Source organism: Lissotriton helveticus, chromosome 6 (genome assembly GCF_964261635.1).
Source record: "Lissotriton helveticus chromosome 6, aLisHel1.1, whole genome shotgun sequence".
In the NCBI taxonomy this organism is placed as follows: Eukaryota; Metazoa; Chordata; class Amphibia; order Caudata; family Salamandridae; genus Lissotriton; species Lissotriton helveticus.
Window position 1 is genome coordinate 583,508,873 of NC_136067.1, and position 26,498 is coordinate 583,535,370.

At 43.6% G+C, this 26,498-nt stretch overlaps 1 protein-coding gene across 2 annotated transcripts in view; it reads left to right on the forward strand.

Annotated features, from left to right (window-relative positions):
* Nucleotides 1-26,498, forward strand: part of FAM135A (family with sequence similarity 135 member A) — a 938,545-nt gene that overhangs the window by 419,606 nt on the left and 492,441 nt on the right. The window contains exons 10-11 of one of the 2 annotated variants that reach the window (XM_078648016.1): nt 2,290-2,367; nt 24,400-24,449. In XM_078648016.1, coding sequence (XP_078504142.1) covers nt 2,290-2,367; nt 24,400-24,449 — 128 coding nt within the window. The remainder of the gene's footprint in view (nt 1-2,289; nt 2,368-24,399; nt 24,450-26,498) is intronic. The other variant, XM_078648017.1, reaches the window with a different exon arrangement.

Consider the following 26,498-nt stretch of genomic DNA (forward strand, 5'->3'; position numbering starts at 1 on the left):
ATCATTGAGATGGTCGTCTGGTTGAAGCCAAAAAAGAAATAGGAAAACGAGTGTAAGGCTGGAACCTCTGTATGGTCCTTGAATCCCATAATGTCTTCCCTGTGTTCTTCCATATGTTTGCATAACATCGCTAGCTGTGGATTTTATTAATAAAAGCAAAATGCTGACAAAATAAGTTGAACTGATGGGAAAGTCTAATACGTGAAAGATATAAAAATTAAGGGGAATCAATTCCCTGTCCAACCAAATCGGCCCAGCTTTATATTTATATGCAGGATCAGCTGATGCTCATAATTAGGTAAACATTGTAATTCAGCAAAAGAAAAGAACATTTTGTTTGGTGGAAGTAAATGAGAATTTCCTATCCCATTACACAGTTGGTAATTTAAATTTAAAACAAGCATTGGCAAAGGCAACAAGTCCAGAATTGGCTACCATCATTTTAGCTTTGTCAGTGATTGATTTCTTTTGTTTTTTTGCAAACTTTCTTCATTAAGTATCCTGCTGGGTCCTAGAAAATCTTCAAAAGGATAGGCTAAACCCAAAAATATTTACACACTTGATATAGTAGTCTCTGGCACTCAAGAGAACTACTTTGTGTATGGATGTGATCTTTGTGAAAGGGTAGAATGCCGTCGCTCACAGTGAAGTTAGCCAGTGGCTGAAATGGCTGACCCATGTCCCATTCTGTATTCTGTTGCAAAAAATGTGTATTACACAATAACGCCTCGGAGAGAGTATTTCTACGATGCAGTGCCTACAAAATAAGGGTCTTGGTCTTGATGAGACAGACTGAAGGGAAGATGCAGTTTCTTCTCCGCTACGGTCTGTTTGACGAGAGCGGAGAAATCTGGGCGAATAAATTTGTGCCCAAAATTGTTATTTCATATCCCTTATACTATTCAAATAAAACAATACAATCTACGTGGCATGCATCACTATGCAAAACTAGCAAATATATCAGTATAATATATATATTAGATTAGCTTTAATATTGAGTGACGGTTGTTGCCAGTTTTTTCTTAAATAGGGGGAGTAAGCAAAATCTGCAGTAGCAAAAAGTAACTTGTAATATACTGCCTCCCGTTTTTTTTTTACTTAAAGGGGATAAAAACATTATTCCGGTCTTTTGTTTCAAGTCATTTAAGTTAAAAGAGATGTATTTGCTGAAAAGGACCTTGAATGTTGCGCCTTCTATTTTGTGGTGACCACCATTGGAAAGTGCTTCAGAGGGTGTTTTACTCCTGGGAAATGTTTTCCTACCGAGAGTCTCTTGTGAGAAGACAACCAGCTGATTGCACCGTCCTCGCAGAAATTGGAAAAAAATGGAAAGTGAAATGGAGCCAAATATAAAACTCTTTTACATATTTTACTTTCTTAAACGCACACCAAAGAATGTATGCTTTACATATCATAAAAATGTTGCCTTTGATTTTTAATTGCAATTCAAGTTTATGCCTAATTTGTTGGTAACTTTATTTTGAGTTTGTTCTCCCTATGTCTATGGTTTTGTGCTTTTAGTTATGAATTGCCCATTAACCGATTGTGATTTTGTTTCCTTTTAAGGTTGTGCATGATGATAATGTTGGGCACACTTTTTGTGGCTTTAATTGACTAATGCTGTGATGCAGATAATAATGTTATTAATATACCGTTACATTGTTTTTAGCGAAGACAATTGCAAAAAGCAAATACTATTATAATCTATCACGTCTGCAAAGTAACACGATACAGTTATTTGCACCACAGCACCTTCAATGTGTTTATCGTTCTGCAACGCTTATTTTATGTTTTGGTTATGTAACTGTTTTGTAACATTTTTTAGTTTTTCTTTTTACTTCTGTTGCTTGAGCTATTCATTTCTTTTTTCTGCTTCTCTCACCTTTATGATGTACATTTATTATTTGGAACCTTGTTTGTGATTTGCCATCTTCTTATTTTTGGGAAAATATGGAATGGAAAGCTAATTTCTGAAATATTTGTGCAGTATTGTGCACAATTTATTATTATATCATTTAGCTACGAAGCTTTTCATACCCCATAAATTATATATTTAAATTCTGAAAGCTTAAGCTTGTTTGAGCGCTGTAGACATACCCTAAATGTACATCATTAACATACATATAGTAAATCCTGCAAACTTTCTAAGCTTCTACTTTAAATTACCTATAAATTTCTACTAGCTTTTAAATCATTTCTTAGCTTTCTTACTAACTATAAGGCAAGTAATAAAGCACAAATACCTGAGGAGTGTAGTAATTAGTCCGTATGTGCAATCCTTATAACTAGCCAAGTCCAGCATGCAGGCCCTTTATGAACGTCTTCTCAGAAGAAAGTACCCCGGAACCCCAAGAGGCACCAGTCTAGGTATGTTATAAAAGCAGGCTATGTTACTCTGTAGTTATTGTTAGAAGACAATATTGTTTTTCCTGTGCAGGTGTCTAAATAGAAAAAATGTAAATTTTGCTTGAGTCCAGATATACCTATGGTACATTGTTTCCAGAAAGAAATCCTCTCAAGAAGCAGAATGGTTTGTCTGGAAGTTCAATTAACAACTGTCTCCCGTAATTTTTTGCAGAGTGATTAGTGTGATTTGTAATCTGACTTGTTTTGCTTAAGAAATGCTTCATAGTGCTAATATTGATGGCCCAATTAAATACCGATGTAGCTAACTGAATAATTGTGTGTTGAAGAGGATAAATCTGGGGATAATTTGGGGTATCAATGAAAAACGTGTCCAGATTAAAAATATGATTCAGATTATGAGCTCTTACTCATGGACTGCACCACATCTGGTTTTCAGTATAATCCATTAATACGTAATCACCATTAGTAAAATTAAGTGTCTCATGATTATTAAATCGGGCAATCCTGAATGCCTGGCTGTGGTTGGACTTCTGAGATCATAAGTGAGTACCCATGATTTTGCACATGTGCGTTTGACTATGACACATTTCCAATTACTGAAAACACTTTGAGTGTTGGCAAGACTAGAAATGTGTGGGTGCCTAACCCAGCCTCATTTATATTCCATGTAAGCCTCCCTTTTCAGGTATTTAATTTTGTCTTTCATGTAGGCCTAAAACCAATGCCAAGAGTGAACACGTTTCTTAATATATGTGCCAACTATTTGTGATGGTATTGCGCTATAAAAATTGGATGAATCAAGCTGATGACAAAATATAATTTAAAATCAAGTGGCCCATGCGAGGGGTACAAACAGTTATTAAAAGCTTAGTAATTCAAGCGATGTGAACAATATTAAAATAACAATAATCAGAGCAGAGTGACACAGCAACCTCCCGGCTTCCGCCTCAGGAGGGAATCAAACACACAGTTAGGTCGATACCTTGCTCTGGCTGCCCTTTTTATGCTGGCCACTAGAATGCGTGCTGACGCTTCCCCCACCTAAGATGGCCGCTGCGATTTTGAGCTCGCCCGTGACTGGAAGAAGGCCCTCTGCGCCTGAGTAGGCTGAGACTGACCCGGTGAGTGTGGGGGTGGGGAGGTGCAAATACCACGCTTAGTTCTTCAAGCGAGGGGAAGAGGGGAGAACAAAGTGCAAGTGCAATTTCCAGCTCCAATGTCGAGCGAGGAGCGATTTAAAAGCTTAGTGAATCAAGCTGATGACAAAATATTAGCATCTATTGAGAAATCAGAACAATCTACTGTCCATGATTGATGTGCAATCCTGTTAAACCATCACTACCTTTTATGTTGTATTGATAGGCCTGGTAGTATTTAAGTAAGTTATACACACTCAATCCACTTTGCCTGGTAGTAAACATAATTTGTTTCTATTAAGGCACATTTTCCCTGACAGATATACTCATCTAAAAGTCTAAAGCAGTTCTTCTATATAGCCTTTGTTTATGTGAATCACTTTGATTTGTAACATGTATAGTATTTTTGGAAGGATAGTCCTATTTTTTTGACCAGGCCCAGCCACATCAAAGGGGGTGCCTTTTGCAAATTACCATGGGGTGAGAGAGCAGAAAGGAGTCCGGGATCCTTTGCCAAGAGATGCTTGCCTCTGTAGGTGTCTGGACCAACAGAACATATTACTGGCGATTAGCCATATAGCAGGGTCCCTGAATGCCAGAGCGGAGAAAGTGTTCTAACAATGGGGTGACCCAAAGACCACTGGGCCTGGGTAGTTAGTGGTACAATAAGGTAATGTCCCAGTGGAGAGCAATTAGAACAGATGAATCAATAGAGTGTGTTAATCAAATGTATCTAATCAAAGTCAGACACCACCATACATTCTTTCCAACAATGGATATGCTTTAATTGCATCATAGTATTTGAATTAATCAATTTATAAAATACAAAACAAATCCTCAATGAATATATTCTTTAAGAAACAGGTGCACAGAGGAGTGAAGTTATAGGTGTATCGGAAGGATTGTGAAAAAGGACAGTGGTGCGAGCATATATACATCAAAAAGATCATTGGAAACTATCCTGACAGTATTATTGTCCAATCATTGAATGTCAAGTCATAACACAATTACAGATACAAATTCTCTGTCATATATGTCTAACAAAAGTATACAGAAGTGTCGATGTTTCAACCCCTAAATGGAACAGCCAATTTCACGGATTGTGGGTGGGGTCTTCATCAGGACAATGGTGAGGGTAGGGGAGTGGGCACCTACGGACATCGGCATAAGGTTATTCGGGTGGTGTGTACAAATAAGGAAATATATATAAGAAAAACGTCATGGAGATTTACCAGTAGAGACAGCTCTATTGTTTCGGGCTGTATTTGAGAGAGGCTGGGCTTGTAGGCTCCTGTAAAAAGAGAGGTGACAGGACACTAGGACCTCCGTTTCCAGGACTACTGAGGGATAACATTTAAAGATACAGAATATATAAAGGCTAAAGAGCCAAACTTACTCAGACTTCTTAGAGATGATCCAAAGACTCAAAAAAGGGCAAAAAGAGGGCCAGGTTGATGAGTAACCTGTGGCTGAGGAAGGGGAAACCCATTTCAAACAATAGCCCTCTAGTTAAAATAGAGTTTGAACAAGGCATGCTGGATACGCACAAGCTGGCTTATTAAAATGAGTAAGGCCAGTGACTTATGTGGTAGTGTATAATAGGAAATGAAGCCACAATTAGGGACAGCTAAATGCAGACCAGTTTAGAACATCCATTGCTGAACGAGTGAAAAACCTGTCTAAAACGAACCACAGATTAAACTGTATAATACATGAGAGTTGTGAAGCCAAATTCAAAGACAGCTAAATAAAAATCCGGTTAGGAACATCCACTAGTAAACGAGTGCAAAACAACTGTCCAAAAACAAACCACAAGTTAAGCTATCTGGTTCTAGGTGGAGGAGTGTGCATCGCGCCAACTACGGGGCGGTGTAAGCAGGAATGTATGTGTGCTTATGTTAAATAACCCGACCAGCCTTCATTCCGGAACTATGCCAACTTGGGTGGAAAGGACAGCGGTGTGTGTGCGATGTTGAAAATGCCCGACTCACGCTTTGATTAAAAATAAACCGGCATTACTTCAAAATTGAAAAAAACGGTCCGTAGTGTAGCGCAGCGGGGCCTGGGTGAACTAGGCCGCTGCAGCGCTAGCAGAAAACACACGAGACAGTTACTTTCGTTCTCGTGGCCGGAAGACCCCGAGCGGCCTCCAGCCATTTATTTATACCCTCGGGACGAGCCCGCCCCGAGGGGTGTATGGGTGCGTGTGGGTCGCAACATTGTAGTAGAGGGCCCGTATGGCTCTCTACATCCCTCCTTTCTTTTCGTTCTGTACCATCAAGTTCTCTTAGTTCATGGAGACGTATATACAAAGTCCTTTAGTCGTTGACTCAGCACAGTATTTGGCCGGAGACCATACTTCTGGCTCCGGGAACTGTGAGCTGCTGAGGCACTGGACAGGACACCACCGGCCGACTGGTTGGAGGTGGTCTGGCATGGCGACCGGGCACTAGCAGCACACCCTTGGCTGACTTGCCAGGGTGTCTCTGGTGGGGTACCCGCCGTGCTGGGCGAGGCAGGATTGGAGAAATTCGGAAGTGAGTCCTGGTAGCCGGATGTTTCTTGACTCACCTCTACCTCAGATGTCTTCTTGAAACTGGACACATTCCTCGTTACAGATTGCTCTCCCTTTTGAGCAGTGATCATGGTCCCTTGAACACCTACAACGATCAATACTTCTGGCTCGTAGGGCATCCGGAACTTCCACCCGGGGTGTCGGTCTTTGATCACCACCCAGTCTCCCACTTTTAGCTGAGGTTCTTGTGCTCTTCATGCTTCACTGGCCTTCCGATTCGTTGTCTCCCTCCTTGCTTGGATGGCTGCAACATCCCGCTCCACGGGCACCCACGTCGGGTCTGACAGGTTACTGTCTCGTGGGGCCCGCTTGAACAGTAGATGAGCCGGAGCACACTTGGTGGTGCTATGAGGGGTTTGTCGGTATGCACCCAGGAATTGGTCAAGAGCTGTTTTAGCGTCTTCTCTATTATCCACTGCGATGCGCAACGCGCGGTTAAGTGTCCTCATTAGACGTTCTACTTCACAGTTCGCTTGTGGCCAAAGCGGGGTGATCTTCCGATGGCGAATTGCTTGATTTTCAAGATGCTCCTGAAACTCTTGCCCCTGGAAAGGGGGTCCGTTGTCAGACTTAGCCTCTTCTGGTAGTCCCATCATTGCGAAGGTTCTGTCCAGGACCCTTTTCACATGGGGAAAAGCTGTTGACGACACCACTTCGACGATGAGGAACTTCGAGAATGAGTCAACCATGACCAGCATTTGACGTCCATCTGGGAAGCTCCCAAAGTCCAGGCTGAGGTGTGTACAGGGAGTCTTGCTTGGTTCTTCCGTGATCACGGGTGCTGTCGCGGGGTCTCCTCCGGTGATCGTGTAGGCGTGGCACTGTCTTACCATCTCCTCCACCATGGAGTCCCTCGCTGAGACCCAGACCTTGTCCCGCAACCTGGCCTTGGTCTTCGCAATTCCTTGATGGCCAATGTGCGCCAGCTTGAGGATCCGTCTCTGCAAACTCTCCGGGACCACTATCAGGTGTCCTCTCAAGACAACTCCTTCTACCCCCACACGGAGTTTGTTACAGACCTGCCATAGTTGTTGGCGGGCATGGCTGACCTCCGGCAGAAGACGCGGGCTACGTCCATGAAATGGGCCCATCTATTGTTCTCCAGCGCTCCCCTCCCTCGGGTAAGAGTGGGATCTTCCTGAGTGGCCTGACCAATCTCTTCAAGCGTCATGGCCGTGGGACACGCCCCTTGCGACACCATGTTGACAAAAGCTTCGGTGCAGCAGACGTCCGCTGATGGGTGCGATGGCATCGTGGACTCTGGTTGACGAGACAGATAGTTGGCAGGGTTGTGGGCCCCTGGACGATAGATCACTTTGAAGTTGTATGCTTCCAACTGAACTGCCCACCGTTCAATCCTCGGGGGTGCTAGCCGGGATGAGCCCGCAAACAGTGGGAGTAGCGGTTTGTGATCAGTCACAACATGGAACTCCTGGCCGCCCAGATACAGGTGGAAGTGTTGGCACGCCCATTTGATAGCCAACGCCTCCCTCTCGATTTGAGCGTATCTGGTCTCCGTGTCAGTGAGAGCTTTGCTGGTATAGGGGACTGGCTTCCACACTTCCGGGCCGTGTTCCTGAAGGAGGACGCTCCTAGGCCCGCAGGGCTGGCGTTGACGGCCAGTTACATTCGTCGTCTTGGGTGGAAGTAAGCCATTACTGTCTTGTCCAGCAACCCTGCTTTGATGTCTTGGAACGCTTTGTTGGCCACCAGCGTCTACGCCCACTTGTGATCGTGGTGTGTAAGGTCCCGTAGGGGCTCTGACATGGCTGCGAGCTTGGGGATGAAGTGCCCACAGTACGTGGCCATGCCGAGGAAACTCCTCATTTCGGTGGGGTTTCGTGGTGTGCTGGCCGCTCGGATGGCTTCGGAGCCCTTCTCGGGTGAACGTGTATCCAAAGAAGTTGACACTCTCCTGATAAAACAAACACTTGGATTTGTGCAGAGTCAGCCCGCAGTCTGCCAACCTCTTCAGAGTGGCTCGGAGGAGAGAGTGGTGTTCCTCGAGCGTGTTTGAGAACACAAGTATATCATCACTGAGGTTGATCATCCCTTGCAGCCCCGACAGTGCTTCCCTGATAGAATTCTGGAAGACCTCGGCGGCTGATGATACTCCAAAGCTGAGCCTCTTGTACCTTTGGAGGCCAACATTTGTCGAGAAGGTGGTGATATACCTGCTCTCAGGCTCCAGTTCCAGCTGATGGTAGCCGGCGTTCAGGTCTAGCTTGGATAACCACTTCGCCCCATTAGGTCTGCCACAATGTCGTCCATTGTGGGGATGATGTGACTTTCTCTCTTCACAGCAGTATTTGGCAGCCTCATATCGACACAGAGCTGAATGGCTCCTGGTTGTTTGGGTTTGGGCGCCACAACCAGCGGGGACACCCACGGAGTGGGGCCAGAGACCTTTTCGATCACATCTAGCTCTTCGAGCTTCCTCAGCTCCTCCTCAACTTGCGGGCGTAGGTTGAATGGCTCCCGCCGGTGCCTGAGGGCCACGGGTCGTACCGAAGGGTCAATGTGGAGCTTGAACTTCTTGAGCTTCCCCAGACCTTTGAAGAGAGCCAGGAACTCCTTCAGCATCGCTTCCGCCTGGGAGTCATGAATCTGATTGTCGAAGAAGACAAGTCCTAGGTCCTCGGCCGTGTGGCTGCTGAGTAGAGTTCCCTTTTAACCCTCGGTGATGTGGAACCTCGCCTCAGTGGAGTAGCTTCTGTTGGGGATGGTGGTCTGGATGACGAGAGGAAGCAGGGCAGTCCCTCCATACGTGTAGATTCGGGCTGTGGACGGTGCAAGTGGGGGTCACTTTGGCCGCGATCATACTGTTCTGAATCCATCACATTGACAGATGCACCAGTGTCAATGAGGGCTTGTACATCTGTGCCTTTGATGGAGACTGAGCACATCGGAGGTGGCCTTCGACGAGTGCCTGTTCTGCTGATGTATGACACCACAAACACTTCCTCGTGCTCATCCTCATACATTGGGTTTCGTTCCTGTGGGTGGTCTTCCGCGATTGGCAGCGGGTCGTTGAGAGAGACCTGGCGAATTCGTTGGGGCATTCTTCTAGGTCTTGACGATGGTTGTCTGAATCGCCCCCCTCGGCATACTTTGGCATAGTGATTAAAGCTGCCGCAGCGGGAGCATGTCTTCCCCTTCGCCCCACAGACAGCTGTCGCGGGGTGATCTTTGCCGCAGTATCCGTAAGGCCCACCAGGTGGTGGTCTGGGCGCTTGGCGAGTCGTGGCGTGCCTCTGGATCGCTTTTACCCTTTCCTCCTGGATCGTCGGGTGTTTTGGCGCATGTGGGACGGCAACCGGTGTGTGTAAGGCGGCCTCCATTTCCTCCGCTCTGACGTCCGACAGCTCATGGGAACGGGCCAGGACCAAGATCTCGTCCAGCGAGATACCTGGTTGTCGAAGGATCAGCTTCGGCAGGAGCTTGGAGCGGCAACCCAGGATGATTTGGTCTCGTATCTCTTCCCACTGGTCGGTGAACAGGCACGTGCTAGCCAGCCAGCGTAGCCGTGCATAGAACATGTCAACAGATTCTGACTCCATCCGCCACGCCCTATTGAACCTGAACTTCTCAAAGTCGGGGTTGAGTTTAGGATCAAAATGCCTGTTAAGCGCAGCAACCGCCGCCTCATAGTCGTCATTTCCCGTGTTGAGGAGCGTCTCGAAGAGGTCATAGATTTCTCCGCCCCTATAGTAGATGAGGAGAGACTGCTTCACTGTGCCATCCGTCTCCCTGGTACCCTTTAAGTAATGGTTGAGCGGCCAACCCACTTCTTCCATCTCGGCGCAGCGGTGGCAGGGTCTGAGGCTTCACTGAAGAGGGGCAGAAGCGCAACCGCCGTGTGACTGTGCCCCAGGGGAGTCGGTTTGGCACCGACAACTGGATTGCGCCCTCCATCTTGCTGGGTGGCAGCACCAGGCGCTGGTGGGTTGCTCATTGCAGCCATGCGGTGGTGCGTAGGCGCAAAGGCGTGGCCTGCTTGTTGACGGTCAGATCTGTGGCGTGTGTTTCAGCACGTGGTCCTGTGTCCCTGACCGTGTAGTGGTGCCATGTTCGTGCAGGGGGGTTGTTGGCCCTCTGGCGCAGCTTTGGGTGAGAGAGAAGGCGTGAGCAAAGTAGGCCTGAGTGTCTTCAACCCAACACCAGATGACTTCCTCCGCAGTGTCCACTTTTGTCTTCCCCTGGTGATAACTGAGCCACAGTGGCATGATCCTGTAGATGCTGTCTGCTGTAGCAGAACAGTTCACACTCTCCCCTCGTGTGAGCAGACAATTCTCCCCCGTCTAGACAGTTCTCCCCCGTCTAGACAGTTCTCCCCAGTATTGCAGCTGCCAATGCTGGTTTGCTATCCCCTTCTTCACCACGTGCAGTGGCTCACGCGGCCCCCCCCAGGGAGGATCCAGTGGCGTGTGCGTGGATGGCTGTAGGCACACTATGGCAGGCACAGGCAGCGGAAGGGGAAGCCCAATCCCGGGGCCTCGCTGACAGGACGCAGCTGTGAAGGCTGTGTGCCGACCGGTGGGCTCAGATGCGTTGGGGGGTGGGGGGAGGTGCGGGAGCAGGCACACCCTCAAGCAGCTCCGCTCAGAGGGGGCAGGCAGCGCGCCTAAGCCACGGTGAGTTAGCGATGCCCTCTCGCAGCTGCACTCAGCCCCAGGCAGCAGGCCTCCGCGAGCGCCGCCAGCTGATCGCTCTCCCGTTGGGTAGGGAGACGTGTGGGCGGGCGCTGGCCGGAGCAATTCCCCCAGCGGGCAGATGCAGAGGTGATGGAGGCCGCAGGGAGACAGGGCCTCAGGCAGTAGTAGACGTCGGGTAGATAGGAGCGAAGCGGGGGGCACCGCATACTTCCTACAGGACACCACTCGGCGGCAGAGGGAGCAGGACAATGCGGGTGGGCACCGCACGCTCCTTGCAGAAGTCCGACGGTAGAGGGGCACACGTGGGGTGCGACCGGCCTCATCGCCAATGTAGAGCAGTGGGGCCTGGGTTAACTAGGCCGCTGCAGAGCTGGCAGAAAACACACAAGATAGTTACTTTCGTTCTCGTGGCCGGAAGACCCCGAGCTCTCTCTAGCCATTTATTTATACCCTCGGGACGAGCCCGCCCCGAGGGGTGTATGGATGCGTGTGAGTCGCAACATTGTAGTAGAGGGCCCGGATGGCTCTCTACACGTATTGGACCCACCCTAATTGTGAGAAACGAACACAATTTGTGGTAACTCTCAAGGAAGTGCGCTGTCTTATGCATCACAAATGCGGCTTAAAATGCTCAATATCCCTATGTTAAGGGTCCCCAATACGCTGTGTTTGAGCATTAATAAATAGTTCAAGAGCGCGAGCTTCTAAAGACTTGAATACCCATTAAATACCAGACAGTCCTAAAATCCCTGTTCTCACAAGCGAAACTGCTGCGAATGAAGACATACCTTCCGGCTGCTGGCAAGGACGGTGATAAGCTAACACCGTAACCATTTCAGCAGTGGAATTTAAATACACGCGAGAGACATGCACGCTTTTCACGTTAAGGCCATGACTTTGTGGTTTTACGACCCAGATGCTAGAAGGCACATTACGGTCAAAAACAAAAGGGAAAAGGTCCTCAAAGGAATGAAAGACATTTCTGCCTGTCGAACCACATGTAATAGAAGGATTTACACCTAGATTCATCAATGTCCTGTTTTGCGAGTCCTTAATAGCAATTATTAAGGATTCGCTATTAAAGACTCGCAAAACGGGATTCATGTGGAAATCGCAAAAATAATTGCGATTTCTACATGTTCCTTATTTGCGATTAGCAATTGCTAATCACAAATAAGGAATAACTCCCCATTCATTCCTATGGGCCTAAGGCCCATAGGAATGAATGGGGAGTTATTCCTTATTTGCGATTAGCAATTTGCTAATCGCAAATAAGGATGTGATTTCAAGGGTGCGAGGGGCGTCCAAAGGACACCCTGTAGCACCCCTGAAATGTAAATTTAGCCTGATGTTGCGCACACACATGTCCAAAGGACATGTGTGTGTGTAACATACCACTTAGAAAAATGCACTAAAGTGCATTTTTCTAAGTTTTCGCTATTTACCACGAAGTCAGACTTCACGGTAAATAGCGGCCAGAAATAGCGAATTCGCAAATAATAAATGGTTAATGAATTGCATTTAAGGAATCTCAAATAGAGATTCCTTAAATGCAATTCCTCGCAAATATGCGATTTTGCAATTAGCGATTTTTGCATTTGGGATGATGAATCCCAAATGCAAAAATTGCGCTCGCAAAGGGCCGGATTCTCAGAATCTGGCCCTTTGCGAGCCCATTTTTCAATGATGAATCTGGCTGTTAGTATTGGAAATAGTCAGTCTATATCAGAAACATCCTGTCTGCCAGCAGATCGTGTAACTACCCATATTTAGTATGTGAGATGAAACGGGCACAAATAATTCTTGTCTAACATATCCAGCGCATAATCTAGGGTCGAATCTGTTAAAAAAACGGGCATAAACAATAGGGAAGAGCATCTTAGAGGCTTAAGGTTTCTCAAACGGGGGGACTGTCTGTCACATTCAGCATACAGTATACACAGAATTACTTAGTTGATATTGAAAACAAATAATGTGAATAACTTAACAGCGAGAGCAGATCAAACAACTTGTTCAATACACATGAAATGAGCGCACAAGATGATCCATCTCATTGTAAAGGATTTTACTGTCTGCAAGTTTCAGCGCACATTATTAGTAAAGCTCTAATTTAAAAACAATTATCAACAAGGTACCTAATTACTCCTAGTCATAGTGTGGTGCACAGACTTTTGTAAGATGGTAGAGATGTTCAAAAGTATGGCGCATAGTAAATATACACATTATGGTACCATTTTTTTTATACTACATAGAAACGGAGTGAACAAAGTTAATGCGTGCACTGTTGGGCCAGCCTCGCCAAGTGCCAAAATGTTACAAGCTTATTGTCCATGATCGTGTGCGTTACCTAGAGCGCACAAAAAGGGGAAACATTTCAAAAGGTGCATAAGCTTGTATTGGTGTTATCAGTTCTGGGTACAAGTGTGGTGAGGAAGGTATAAGACTTAATAGTCCCATGTATGGTATTGTTCAAGGATTCAAGCAGGGGGTTGCTGGCCCTAGACGTTGTTTAGAGTGGACAGTTGGGCATAGGTTGCATCCATTTCGTTCAAGCCATCATGAACTGCATTAAAACGATCCATCGATTTGCATTCACTAATATTCAGAATGGAGCTCAGGTCTCCACCTCTTACTCCTAGTTTGATTTCCTCAATGACCAACCACTTTAGAGATTCAGGACGGTGTTCAAAGGTTTGAAAATGTTCAACCAGTGGGGCCCCTGGTGTCTTACATCGTATCCTGCTGCAGTGTTGCAGTATGTGGGCCTTGACCTTCTGCGTAGTTTGATCTATATAGATCTTGTCACAAGGGCAGAGTATTGCGTAAATCTCATTAAGCGTGTTGCAATTGGTATGTGTTTTGAGAGTGATTGAGCAGTCGTTGTAATTAAACTGTTTGGTTTCGGTAGTTAAACAGGCTTTGCAGCTCCCACACTTGTAGTGACCAACTATTGTGGGTAATTGCCACAAGATTGAATGGTGGGTGTAGAAGGGGGTTCCAAGAACGACCGGACTACCTGATCCTTGAGAGCGGAGAAAGTGGACAGGCTTTATCTGCAGACCATGAGTGATTTCTCAGTCCAAGGGTGGTGCAGGATGTCTTCAATGAATGGCTCACGCCCTGGCTTGATCTGTTCATCACCAGTGAGAATGTAGTGTCAACAACTCTGCACGCTGGAGTTTCCTCCAAGACGCTTGTTATGAGATGCATTTTGTCTGAAATGGCAAGATGAACTCATGCATGCCTTTCCACCACTATCTCTCTTGCCTTGGGTTCTAAGATCAAGACTGATCTGACATTCATTCTCATTGCCATGGACTGCGCCAACCGAGTGTGATACCAAGACTCCTAAACCTGAAACTTTTTTTGTTAATCAGGCTTCTACTTCAGGAGGACCTACTGTTTCAGTAACTGCCTGGCGGGGTACTACATATGAATCTCCACAAACTACACCTCCATGCATGGAGACTGAGCGGCGGCAACTCAGTGCGATTGACTAGCAAACAGAGGTGGTTGATGTCATCCTTGCAGTCAGACGCCCACCCACAAAGTCAATCTGCTCTGGGCACAGAAAAAAAGTGTGGTGCTCAAATACCTACCCCTTAAAAGCCCATCTTTCTGATGTTCTTTTGTTTGTTCATTCAGTAGCCCAGTAAGATCTTGTGTTGGACACAATTAAAGTTCATTTATCGGCCTTTTTTAGCCTTTCTGTGTTTTTCTGACCAACCATCTTTAAATCGTTGGTTGTGATGTGTCCTCTGAAAGGTTTGTTGATCTCAAACCATTTGTTATGCCTCAGTGGGACTTTATTTGACGTCTTTCGAACCAATGCACAGCTGCTCTTTATGACTCTTGACACTGAAACTATTTTTCTCATAGCAATTACATCAGCACACACTGTGAGTGAAAAATAATAACTCTTAGTAGAACTGCCTTACACTTTCATCTTTCTGGAGAAGCTGGCACTGAGAACCCCGGTGGCCTATCTGCCAAAGGTTGTGACTTCATTCAATATTGACTATTCACTTACACAGCCACAGTTGTTTGCCATTGTCTCACACCTTGAAAGAGGAGGAGAGGCTCAATCGATTTGACCCTAGGAGGGCTGTGAACGTATAAATCGATTTCTCTTGGGCAAAGAAAGTGAAGGCTAGGCAAAGAAAGTGGAGGCTGTGCAAGAGAGGAATCTTTCAAGGTGGATAATTCTCTGTATTCAAATATGCCTCACACTGGCCAGGAAGCAGCCCTCTGGCACCCTTCAGGCTCATTCCACTAGGGACAAAGCTGCTATGACAGCTTTGGCACAAGAGATTCCTATCTAGACATCTGCCAGGCTGTGACATGGGCATCTGTACATTAGTTGACAAAACAGTACTGACTTGACTGTTTCATCAATATATGCACAGATACCCATGTCTTGTTGGGAGTTCACTCACCAGCTCAATATTCGGGGCGTTTTGGTCTAAATCCACTCCCTAGACCCACCATCCTTGGAAGATATTGGTATTGTATCTATTCTATAGGTGAGGAATCCGACAGAAGAACAAGCTAGTAAGTCTGGGAAAAAAATATTCTGGTGGGAACTGTGTCTAATCACAAATTTTTCTCTCCCCTTCCTTTCCCCATTCTGTGAAGTGGTGTCTTTACTTTCTGAAAAGGTCCCAAGTTAGAAATCAGCACACTCTCTCTGCCAGTTTGTTCCACTCTCTGCGTCTAAGTGTGCGGAAGCAGAAAGACACAAGAGACTGATGTTAGTGCGCGAGGGTAATTCTTTTATGTGGCTCTGCTCTGTCACTTCCAGGGCAATATAGAGTCACTGAGGTGGCATACAACTCCACCTACCAGTACTCAAGAGTATTGCTGGAAAAATTATCTGGATCCGGTTCGACATCTGGGGATAGACTGAAGGTGGAGAATCTGCAGAAAGAGAATTCCCAAATGTAGGTAACTGTTATTTTGGCTACATTTTAAAATCTCTTCTCCAAAATGTAGCCTAAACATATCTTTGTCCATGTGTTGTCATATTAAGTTATGAATCCTGAACCCTGGTGATAACTAGATGGAGAGATGAGCACTTTGCTTGCCCAGTTAAAGCTGTTGATACATATGTTAATCCACAGTTCTACTTCATTAAAGGGGAAACGATATTACATTGAAAAACAAAAATGTAGGTAGATCCAAGTGGGCTTTGGCATTAAAAAAAGAAAGTAAGCTTTATTCGATTGTTGAGAAGCAATCATAAAAGTACATAAAGCATATAATTACTACAACATTACATGTGTGTTACAAAGTCAAATTCATTCCATTAGGAAATGTTTAGCATTCCATGGGGAATAAGTTGTTATTAAATTGTCAGTTCATCTCTAGTTAAAAAGTAATAATGATACTATACATGAAACAGGTTCATATTAAGATCATTAAAACACATTTTTATGCTTCCACTGTAAGTTGAAAGAAGGATTTGTTTCCTTAAGCTAAGAACCCTTTTCAGGAAAAATGCCATCCTATAAACTCTGTGTACATTATCTAGATATTGCAATGCCAAAAGGGCGCGACGACACTGACGGGACCCAAGAATTTTCAGCACAGGGAGCAGACACAATTTCCTCACGGAAGAATACGATTTCAAAAATGATAACATGGAGTAAAGTTTGTTCAGAAATGTTATCACAAGGGCATGGCTGGAGGTTTTGAGACCAGTCATTTACGGTAGGAAAAGTGACTTGCCTATGGAAGACCCCTAACCAAAATCGGATAAGAAGGAACCTATCGTATGCCCCCAGGACATAAGTAAGATAGGGTTGAATATTAAAAGTAATTAAAATCGTCTGATTGTGTAGGACAGTGGGCTTTACTATCTCAGATGTCAATCTGATAGTATCCAACATAGATAAGGCCATTTTTTTTAGATCCTTCTTAGTTATGTGCCCAATGGAGCTAGGATTAGTAAAATACTCTGGGTGGCCAAGATCTTGTAGAAAGTTACGAACGTAATTTAACCATGGGATCCTCAGGGCCCCGTCCAAACTCAGGACATCCAGGAGTATATCTCTGTTTAATTTTGCCTCTTCTTTTGTCCAGAGTCTGTGCCATAACAGCACAGGCTCAAGTTTAATCAAATCGGAAGTAAAGGTGAGGCCCAGCTCCGCATGGCAAATGTATGTTGAGGTACCATTTGGAACGGATAAAATATATTTTAAAAAAGAAATTTCTACTTTTTGAATGGGAAGCAGGTCAACTGGCGTCCATACCCCAGTCCCGTAAACAGCTGCAGAGACACATTTTGCTTTATAAATCTTGATAAGTTCCTCCGGAGGCCTCTTGCCTAGTATCTTAGCATAGGAACTTATAGCAGATGTACTACGTAACAGTACTAGTTTTTTTTGCAGCCACAGCCTGTGTCCATAGATCATTGTTGGCGAAAAGGATGCCCGAATAAGAAAATGTTTTAGTAGGCCTTATCTTTTGTCCAGATACAAACATGTCTTTGGATTTTATGTTAATCAGAGAAGATTGGCTCGGTGCACCGCGTTGAATGAATTTTGTTAGATTGTGATATAATGTAGCTTGTGTTTTAAACCGGTTGGGTGCTCCTGCAGGTCGCGTATCCGTCCAAATACGTTTGACATACAATAGGATAGTGCACACATCAACAGTGAGTGCATCCCTGCTGTGGGCACACCTTTAGTTCTTCATAGAAGACTCCACATTAATCATTGCTTTAGTTCATTTATTTTTTTCACCATTTAAAGTCTGATTCCTTTCAATATTATGCTTTCATATTAAATGTCTTTGTCAAACAATCCGTGTTTTTAGATACTTAATATTTCTTCATGAAGTATTTACCCACTCCGATGCATTTCGGGCTACTCAGCCCTTTATCAAGGAGCTCTAGAAACGCAAGAAAACAATATTGGCCATCATTTCAAAATTCACAAGTATTACAGTCACAGTATATACGAAGGGGTCACATGCATGTGTTAGGAGGATGCATTCACGTATTGGTGCTTGGTGTTTGATATGTGGTTAAGTGCACGTTTGAGAAAAGCGGTGATGTTACAAATACCAGAGTGCCGTGAGACGAAGGTTATGCTTGCATGAGCCGGCTTAAATCAGTTCACCAACTGAAACGAAAATAGAAGGACCATGGTAAGTGACGGCTAGCCTCTCGGGCATAAGCTCAACGAGAAAGTAACTGCGGGCCAAACGCCGACTTACGTGTAAATTACTGGAGGGTTAACTGCACGAAGGTGACAGGATCTGGTACTAAACGGGTTGCGTTCATTTCTTCTTTGAAGGTTGAAAGCTCTAACCGGGCGGTGGGGTTATGAACACCTACCCTGAGCAATGCGGATAGGCTCAGTGATTCTCGTGAGAGTGGTAACAATAGACAACGGAATACCGGAACGGGTGAACGAAACGGCGGCCATGTTAAATGAGTATGTGAAATGTGTCAGCATGAACAGAAATGCAAGGCATCCAAATCATGGGTGTGTGCATCCTAGTGCAAAATAAAAAATAACACGTAACATTATCAAAATCGGCAGCAGAAAAGCATTATGCATTAGATCCACCACTATGGTGGTTTACAAAAAGCAGCTGAATTCAGTCCTGTTATTCAGCCCAAAGGGCTTCATAGCCTGGAGGCGATATATCCAGGTAATCTCACGTTGAAGTAGCATTTTGTTATTGTCTTTACCCTCTTTCTTATCAATGGTTTCTAGGACCAAGAATTTGAGTTGAGCAATGCTGTGTTTATGTTCCAGGAAATGCATTGCGATGTTAGATTTCTCATTCTTTGTACGAATATTCGATTTGTGTTCATTCAATCGTGTTTTTATTTTTCTTTCAGTTTTCCCAATGTAGATTTTGCCACATGGGCATTTAAGGAGATAAATTAAATTGGATGAATCGCATGTGGCGTTGACATTCAATTTGATGCTGTGCCCCTTCATGGGGTGACTGATGGTGTTACCTTTCATTACATTATTACAGCTATTGCAGTTTAAACATGGACGGGTTCCTTTAGATTCTGTTTGAATGATGGGTTCTTTAGAGAGGATTTCTTTGAGATTATTATTCCTTGAGTAAGCAAATATAGGTGGATTTTTGAATATGTCATTAAACTCAGGCTCTGATGTTAAGATTCGCCAGTGTCTCAAAATAATCTTTTTGTAGGCCGCACTTTTAGTGGAAAATTTTGATACTAATACCATCCTGGTATCTACCGGTTTAGTAGTTCTGGTTAGCGCTTTTTCTCTCGTTATTTTGGATATTCGGTTTTCAGCCTCTTTTATAGTGTCTTGTGGGTATCCCCTTTCAAGAAATCTAAAACCCATCTCTTTGATTCGTTTCTCACATGTTTCCTTGTTTGATGCTATGCGTTTGGCGCGTAGCATCTGAGAAAAGGGTAGGTGACGTTTAAGTGAGTCCTGATGGAAACTCGAAAAGTGTAACGTGTTGTTACGGTCCGTTTCTTTCCGAAACAAATGAGTTTCAAAACCACTGTCAGTCTTTGAAATCAGCACGTCTAAAAAAGTAAACGTATCCTCACTTATTTGCCATGCAAGTTGAATTCTGTTGTCTTTCGTGTTTAACTCTACTAGGGCTTTTTCAAGATTATTTCTAGTGTCCTTCCAGATGAAGAAGAGAGCGTCGATATATCTGACGAATAACTTCAAGTTCTTATTCCAGTTCGGGTTCTCAAAAATGGTGGTTACTTCAAATTCTTGCATGTAGATGTTCGCGTACGTGGGGGCTGCACAGTTTCCCATGGACATACCAGATAGCTGCAGGAACCATTTGTTCTCATATACGAAATAACTGTGATATAGGGTGTACATCATAAGTTCCATGAGGAAAGTTTGCATTTTATCCTCTATGTTGCTGTTCAATATGGCCTTTTCAATAGCTTCGATTCCTCCACCATGGGGGATAGATGTATATAGACTTTTCACATCTGCCGTGCATAAAATCAAATTTTCGCCTTCTTGGATGTTGACTTCAGACAATTTAATAAGAAATTCCGTAGTGTCTTTGATATAGCTCTTCATTTGCTTGACTAAGGGTTGGAGATATCGGTCCAAGAATTTTCCCACCGGCTCGTGTAAGGAGCCTCTGGTGGATATTATTGGTCTGAATGGAGGGTCTGACAAGTTCTTGTGGATTTTTGGCGTCATGTTAATAGTAGGACTCTTTGGGTGTTCCAGTGTAGATATTTTTTGGTTCTTTCATCAATTATGCCCGATTTGTGGGCTTTATCCAGTATATCCATCAGATTCGCTTTGAATTGGTTGGTTGGATTCACTTCCAATTGCATATATGTGTGTTGATCTGATATATGTTCATGTATTTTACTTTGATACATACTGGTGTTTACGATGACCAAGGCGCCACCTTTATCCGCTTTTATACACTTTTATTTCCTTGTTGGCTGCTAGTTTTTTCAGTGTGTCTTTATCTTTTTGAGTGATGTTTTCTCAGATTTTTTTGTGAAAATTCATTTTCATGAGATCTTGTTTCACTAAAGTTTCGAGCATATCAATGCATTTATGGCTGCATGGAGATAGGAAAGAACTTGGTGGGCGTAAGCCCATCAGTAGATCAGGTTTCTGCGCTGTGCTAGATGGTACAATGTTATCGAAATAGTGGCGTAATCGAAGTTTCCGTGTCAATTTAAATGTGCTTACTTCTAGTTCCAATAAATTGGTTGAAGTGGTTGGAATAAATGATGTACCCTTCTGAAGTAATTTGATTTCGTTAGATGTTAGAGTGGTGTCAGATATATTAATAACTAGGTGTTCTTCTTTTTTTTATATCTTTCTTTTGTTGTTGAATTGTGCTCCTCGTATTGGGATGATCTTTTTCCTTTTCTTTTGCCCCTCCTGGGTCTGCTGTTTCGCTTTGCCCTTCCACTAAAAAAGGCTCCGATGTTGAGGGGTGTACTTCTCTAGAGGTTGAACTTTCGCTGATGTCTCTGGTCCTTTCAGCTGTTGTGGCGGTTGTTTTTCTTGGTGGACGATTGGATGATTCACTTCCAGACGACGAAGTGTCTGTTTGCTGACTGTAGGGTTTATTACGGCGTCTTTGGGCGTATACATCATTCAAACAGAATCTAAAGGAACCCGTCCATGTTTAAACTGCAATAGCTGTAATAATGTAATGAAAGGTAACACCATCAGTCACCCCATAAAGGGGCACAGCATCAAATTGAATGTCAACGCCACATGCGATTCATCCAATTTAATCTATCTCCTTAAATGCCCATGTGGCAAAATCTACATTGGGAAAACTGAAATAAAAATAAAAACACGATTGAATGAACACAAATCGAATATTCGTACAAAGAATGAGAAATCTAACATCGCAATGCATTTCCTGGAACATAAACACAGCATTGCTCAACTCAAATTCTTGGTCCTAGAAACCATTGATAAGAAAGAGGGTAAAGACAATAACAAAATGCTACTTCAACGTGAGATTACCTGGATATATCGCCTCCATGCTATGAAGCCCTTTGAGCTGAATGACAGGACTGAATTCAGCTGCTTTTTGTAAACCACCATAGTGGTGGATCTAATGCATAATGCTTTTCTACTACCGATTTTGATTACGTTACATGTTATTTTTTATTTTGCACTAGGATGCACACACCCATGATTTGGATGCCTTGCATTTCTGTTCATGCTGACACATTTCACATACTCATTTAACATGGCCGCCGTTTCGTTCACCCGTTCCGGTAGTCCGTTCTCTATTGTTACCACTCTCACGAGAATCACTGAGCCTATCCGCGTTGCTTCCGGGTAGGTGTTCATAACCCCACCGCCCGGTTAGAGCTTTCAACCTTCAAGGAAGAAATGAACGGGACCCGTTTAGTACCAGTTCCTGTCACCTTCGTGCAGTTAACCCTCCAGCAATTTACACGTAAGTCGGCGTTTGGCCCGCAGGTACTTTCTCGTTGAGCTTATGCCCGAGAGGCTAGCCGTCACTTACCATGGTCCTTCTATTTTCGTTTCAGTTGGTGAACTGATTTAAGCCGGCTCATGTAAGCATAACCTTCGTCTCATGGCACTCTGGTATTTGTAACATCACCGTTTTTCGCAACCGTGCACTTAACCACATATCACACACCAAGCACCAATACGTGAATGCATCCTCCTAATACATGCATGTGACCCCTTCGTATATACTGTGACTGTAATACTTGTGAATTTTGAAATGATGGGCAATATTGTTTTCTTGCGTTTCTAGAGCTCCTTGATAAAGGGCTGAGTAGCCCGAAATGCATCGGAGTGGGTAAATACTTCATGAAGAAATATTAAGTATCTAAAAACACGGATTGTTTGACAAAGACATTTAATATGAAAGCATAATATTGAACGGAATCAGACTTTAAATGGTGAAAAAAATAAATGAACTAAAGCAATGATTAATGTGGAGTCTTCTATGAAGAACTAAAGGTGTGCCCACAGCAGGGATGCACTCACTGTTGATGTGTGCACTATCTTATTGTTTGGATTTTATGTTGCCAGAACCGCAACGCATTATAAAAGTTTTTGAGGAGTTAACTCTTAGCCCTAAATCATTCATAAAATTGGTGAAATTATTTAGTACCTTCTGAAGTCCTACTTGAGTGTGGGACATAAGTACCGCATCGTCTGCATACAATAGGGCTGGAATTGGGCGTCTCGAAACTTGGGGAGGGTCATGATTATCGTTTAAAAGGGCCTCCTCTAGTCCGTTTATGTACAAGTTAAAAAGAAAGGGAGCAAGAACACTCCCTCGCCTAACACCACTTCTTATATGTATGGGCGCTGATCGTTCACCCTTTAGACCACAGCGCACTCGCGCATTAGCGTTGCAGTAAAAATGTTTAAGAAAATAAATAATCTGTTTGTCAACCCGCATTGCTTCTAAAATTGACCAAAGTTTGTTGTGGATCACGCAATCAAATGCGGATGTAAGGTCAACAAATGCTAAAAATAGGTGCCCCTTCTACGCCCTTGTTTATTTACCTACCAGGAGAGACCGATTTTATCCCTGCTCTACGGTTCCTACACCAGCTCGGAAAACGTATTTCAGGTCTGACAGGACGGAATTTTGTTCCGCCCAGTCCTGAAGGCGCTCCAGTATTCTATTATTAGTATTATTTTTGTTACGGCGTCTAATAAGGAAATAGGCCTATAGCACGCCGGATCTTGTCTGTCCCCCTTTTTAAAAACGGGCACAATTGTTGATTCTACCCCGGTAGGTGGAAAAGCTGCACTACAGCTAGCGTTTAAAACTTGCGTTAAAAGAGCGGCCCACAGAAGAATATTAGATTTAAACAGGTCTACAGGGACCCCATCGGGGCCTGACGCTTTACCAGCCTTACTTACAGTGAGAGCCTGCTCTACCTCCTCTAACCTGAATAACAGGGCGGGGTGTTGAATAAGAGAGCTAGAGTTGTGGTCATCCAGTAAACAGCTATTTGACCTGTCTAGATTACCCTCGCCCTGGTATACTTTTGCAAAGTGGGCTATCCATTGGTCTTCTGCTATTGCTATTTCAAGCGAAGGACCAGCTTCTGAAGACAAGAAAGGGGCCCTGATAATTTTCCAGAAAGCCGCACTATCATTGGCCAGGGAGGCATTAAATGCATGCAGTGTCAACTAACATATTTAACCTCTTGAAAACCTAAATTAATTTTTAAAAACAATCCATTTGAAGAACTATCATTACTGGATATGTTCGAACATTTAAGGGCAAATGGCTACCCGTTTTATTTTTTAATGTTGAAAGAAAACATATTTGAAATTGCAAGTGAGCAGCATAAATAGTGTCTAGTAGCTTGAGCTTGGTGTACTATAACTGTGAAAAAGTCATCGAATGTAAAAACTGTTTATGCCTTTGTGGTAAACATTACTGAACAAGTTGTTATTTAATGGGCTTGTTCTTCTGCACAAATGGAAACGCAAATCGAAAATATAGAATAGGTTACAAAGTAGAGAGAAATGGTGACAGTTATCAACTTATCTCAGTACAAACTGACTTAGTTAACTAGGCATTTTTACTTAGTCCTTCAATTTCACCTACTGTGGGAACATAACACCCTCTTTGTGAAACTGTCTAACACTTTTTTGGTAAATTTGGGTTTACTGGTCTCTATATTCTATGTCTGTGGAGTAATCAATGTGCATAACTCAGTTGGCTTTTATAATTTAACGTTGAATATTGGGGTCCCCGTTTCAGGGATTATGTAATGAAGGAAACTGTGCATTTGTCAGATGGTGGTGGTGTTTTATCACACTTTTGTGAGAGATTGAGCAGTGTTCATGCAAAATATTGTAAAATCACGTAAATATTGGGAAAATGTAACCATATGTTTTACAGTGGGCATTCTTTTGCACATTAAAAACATATTGGTGTCTGTCCTCTGATTACATTTGGAGCACCTACCTAATTTATCCAAATTAATTTTTACAGTAACAAAAAAATAAAACAGAAATGTGGGGTAATTGTTGCATTTTCCAAGTATATTTGTACCTTGAGCTGGCTTGTTCCATATTTACATAACACCTTAAAAGGGAATCATTTTACTGCTACATTTATTCATTACAGGCAAATAAATAAAGATTTTGTGTTTCAAACCTAATGTCTGCATGTATCCAAATTCTTTCTCCAGAAAAAATAGACGTAGATGCTCGTTTGGTGGAACTATGTGAAGATGTCAAGGTAAAGTGCTTCCTTACCACAAACCTATTGTAAAAGTAAAGTAATTGGTCCCTCTTTAAAAGTAGAAGTTGTTTGTGTACATTCTTTCATTCATTTACTTGATTCATTTAATCAGTTTTTACTTTATTATATCATTTCATCTGGGAACAGATATATAGAGTTGGTTAATGTCACCTTAGGCAAACTCAAATGGGAATGTAGTTTGTGATTGTAGCTCTATAAGATATTAGGATTATTATTTCATTACTGAAGTTAGAAATGTATCATTTTTTAATTAAAATTGTAATTGTAACCTACTCAACCTACCACGCAGAGCATCTGGGAAGACTGCTTTAACCAAACTCCACTGGCTCCCTGTTAGGGAGCGTATTAAATTCAAGGCTCTCTGCTTTGCGCATCGTATAGCCCATGGCAAAGGCCCAGGCTACCTGCAAAACCTTCTTGCTGTCCACCGCCCCACCCGGATATTGAGATCGTCCGGAGCGATGCTGTTCAAGCCCCCTCGTATTGCCAGAGCCAGGAAGGGCGGGTGCTCGTTCAGGTATCTGGCTTCTAAACATTGGAATGCTCTTCCTCTCGATCTTCGTATGGAACCCTCAGAAGCCAGATTCCGCGGAAAACTTAAAACGCTCCTCTTCCCTTCGACTTAATTCTTCTGTATGCTCTGACCTTGGCCTTTCGCCCTAACTTCTGCCTCTCGATGACTTAGCAGCATCTAGCGCGGGGACACACTGTTCTTGTGCAGCCAGGTGCTCTAGAAATGTCTTATTATTATTAATATTGGACCCTTTGTTGGAGTTCTGGAGTTTTGGCTTATGCAGTGTGCTCCCAAGTGGCCACTTTTGTGTGCACCTTCTCTTTCCTTTTACATCCTTTACCCTTTTTCAACGACTAAATAAGAAGCCTGTAGCACATTTCATTTCGTCACTTTATTTCCTGCAGAGTTTTTCTCAGCGATGGTTATATTTTTCATTATTTGCTGCCTTTTTCCATATGCTAAGGTAAAGTGAGTGAGAGGCGGTTCTGTTGCTGCTCTTTACCTTACTTGCATTGGTACCTAAGCAATATTGAGGATACCGATCCTGTTCTTCTTGCAATAAATTTACTAGGGGTATTGCATCCAGGTGAAACATCATAGAGCCTTGAGTATTAAGAAATATCACGCTCTCAACACAATTGCGTGCAGGATTTTTTGATGGTCATGTGCAATGGATACCACATTCCACTACAATAGTTGTGCTTCTGAAGTGTATAGCATCTCATTGCAACTCAAAATGTTTCAAATAGAGCAGAGGTATTTGAAAAACGTGTTCCTCTATTCAATCCATGAATTCTCCCATTTTTCTCTACTGTGTAGCACTTTCCTGGGAGACTTTTTGGACTTTTGGGGGTTCCATCTTATTGAGACTTTGCTTACTGGCAGTGGTTCAGAAAATAAATGGGCATTTGCAATGCAATATGTCTCGCATTTACTTTAGTTTGGGCTTTTGGCATTGTAAATGACAAAGCCTTTTATTTATGTGTTGTTTTAATACCGATAAATAAAAGGTATTGTCATTTACAATGCCAATAGCCTTAAAATATCACAAATGCAAGACCTATTGCATTGCAAATGCGTTCGGTCCAGTGCTAAAAAAAAAAGCGTTTGGCGAGAGCATGTCCTGCCTGCAACAGAAGGCAGGACAAAGCTATTTGAGAAAATAGTGCTCGGGTCTGTAACTGAAGTCTACCGAGTAACAAAACACGTAGCAGGGGGTTTCGCCATGGAAGTTACAAAATGAGAGAAGGTGGTACTAACGATGGACTACTAAGCCTATTGACCAATGAACAGCCACAGTTTACAGTGGACAATGATACAACCCAATGAAAAATATGGGTGGAGAGTAGGCAGAGCTTCAAGGCCCTACCTGAATACAGCATGCCTTGCAGAGCAGCGCTTGTGCTGCCCAGGCTCGACCTAAAAAGAAGAGGATTTTACGATCATTTTAAAACCTGACGACAACTTTGCTACTCCTTAAACGACGTGAACCTCGAGGAGCTTGCACACTT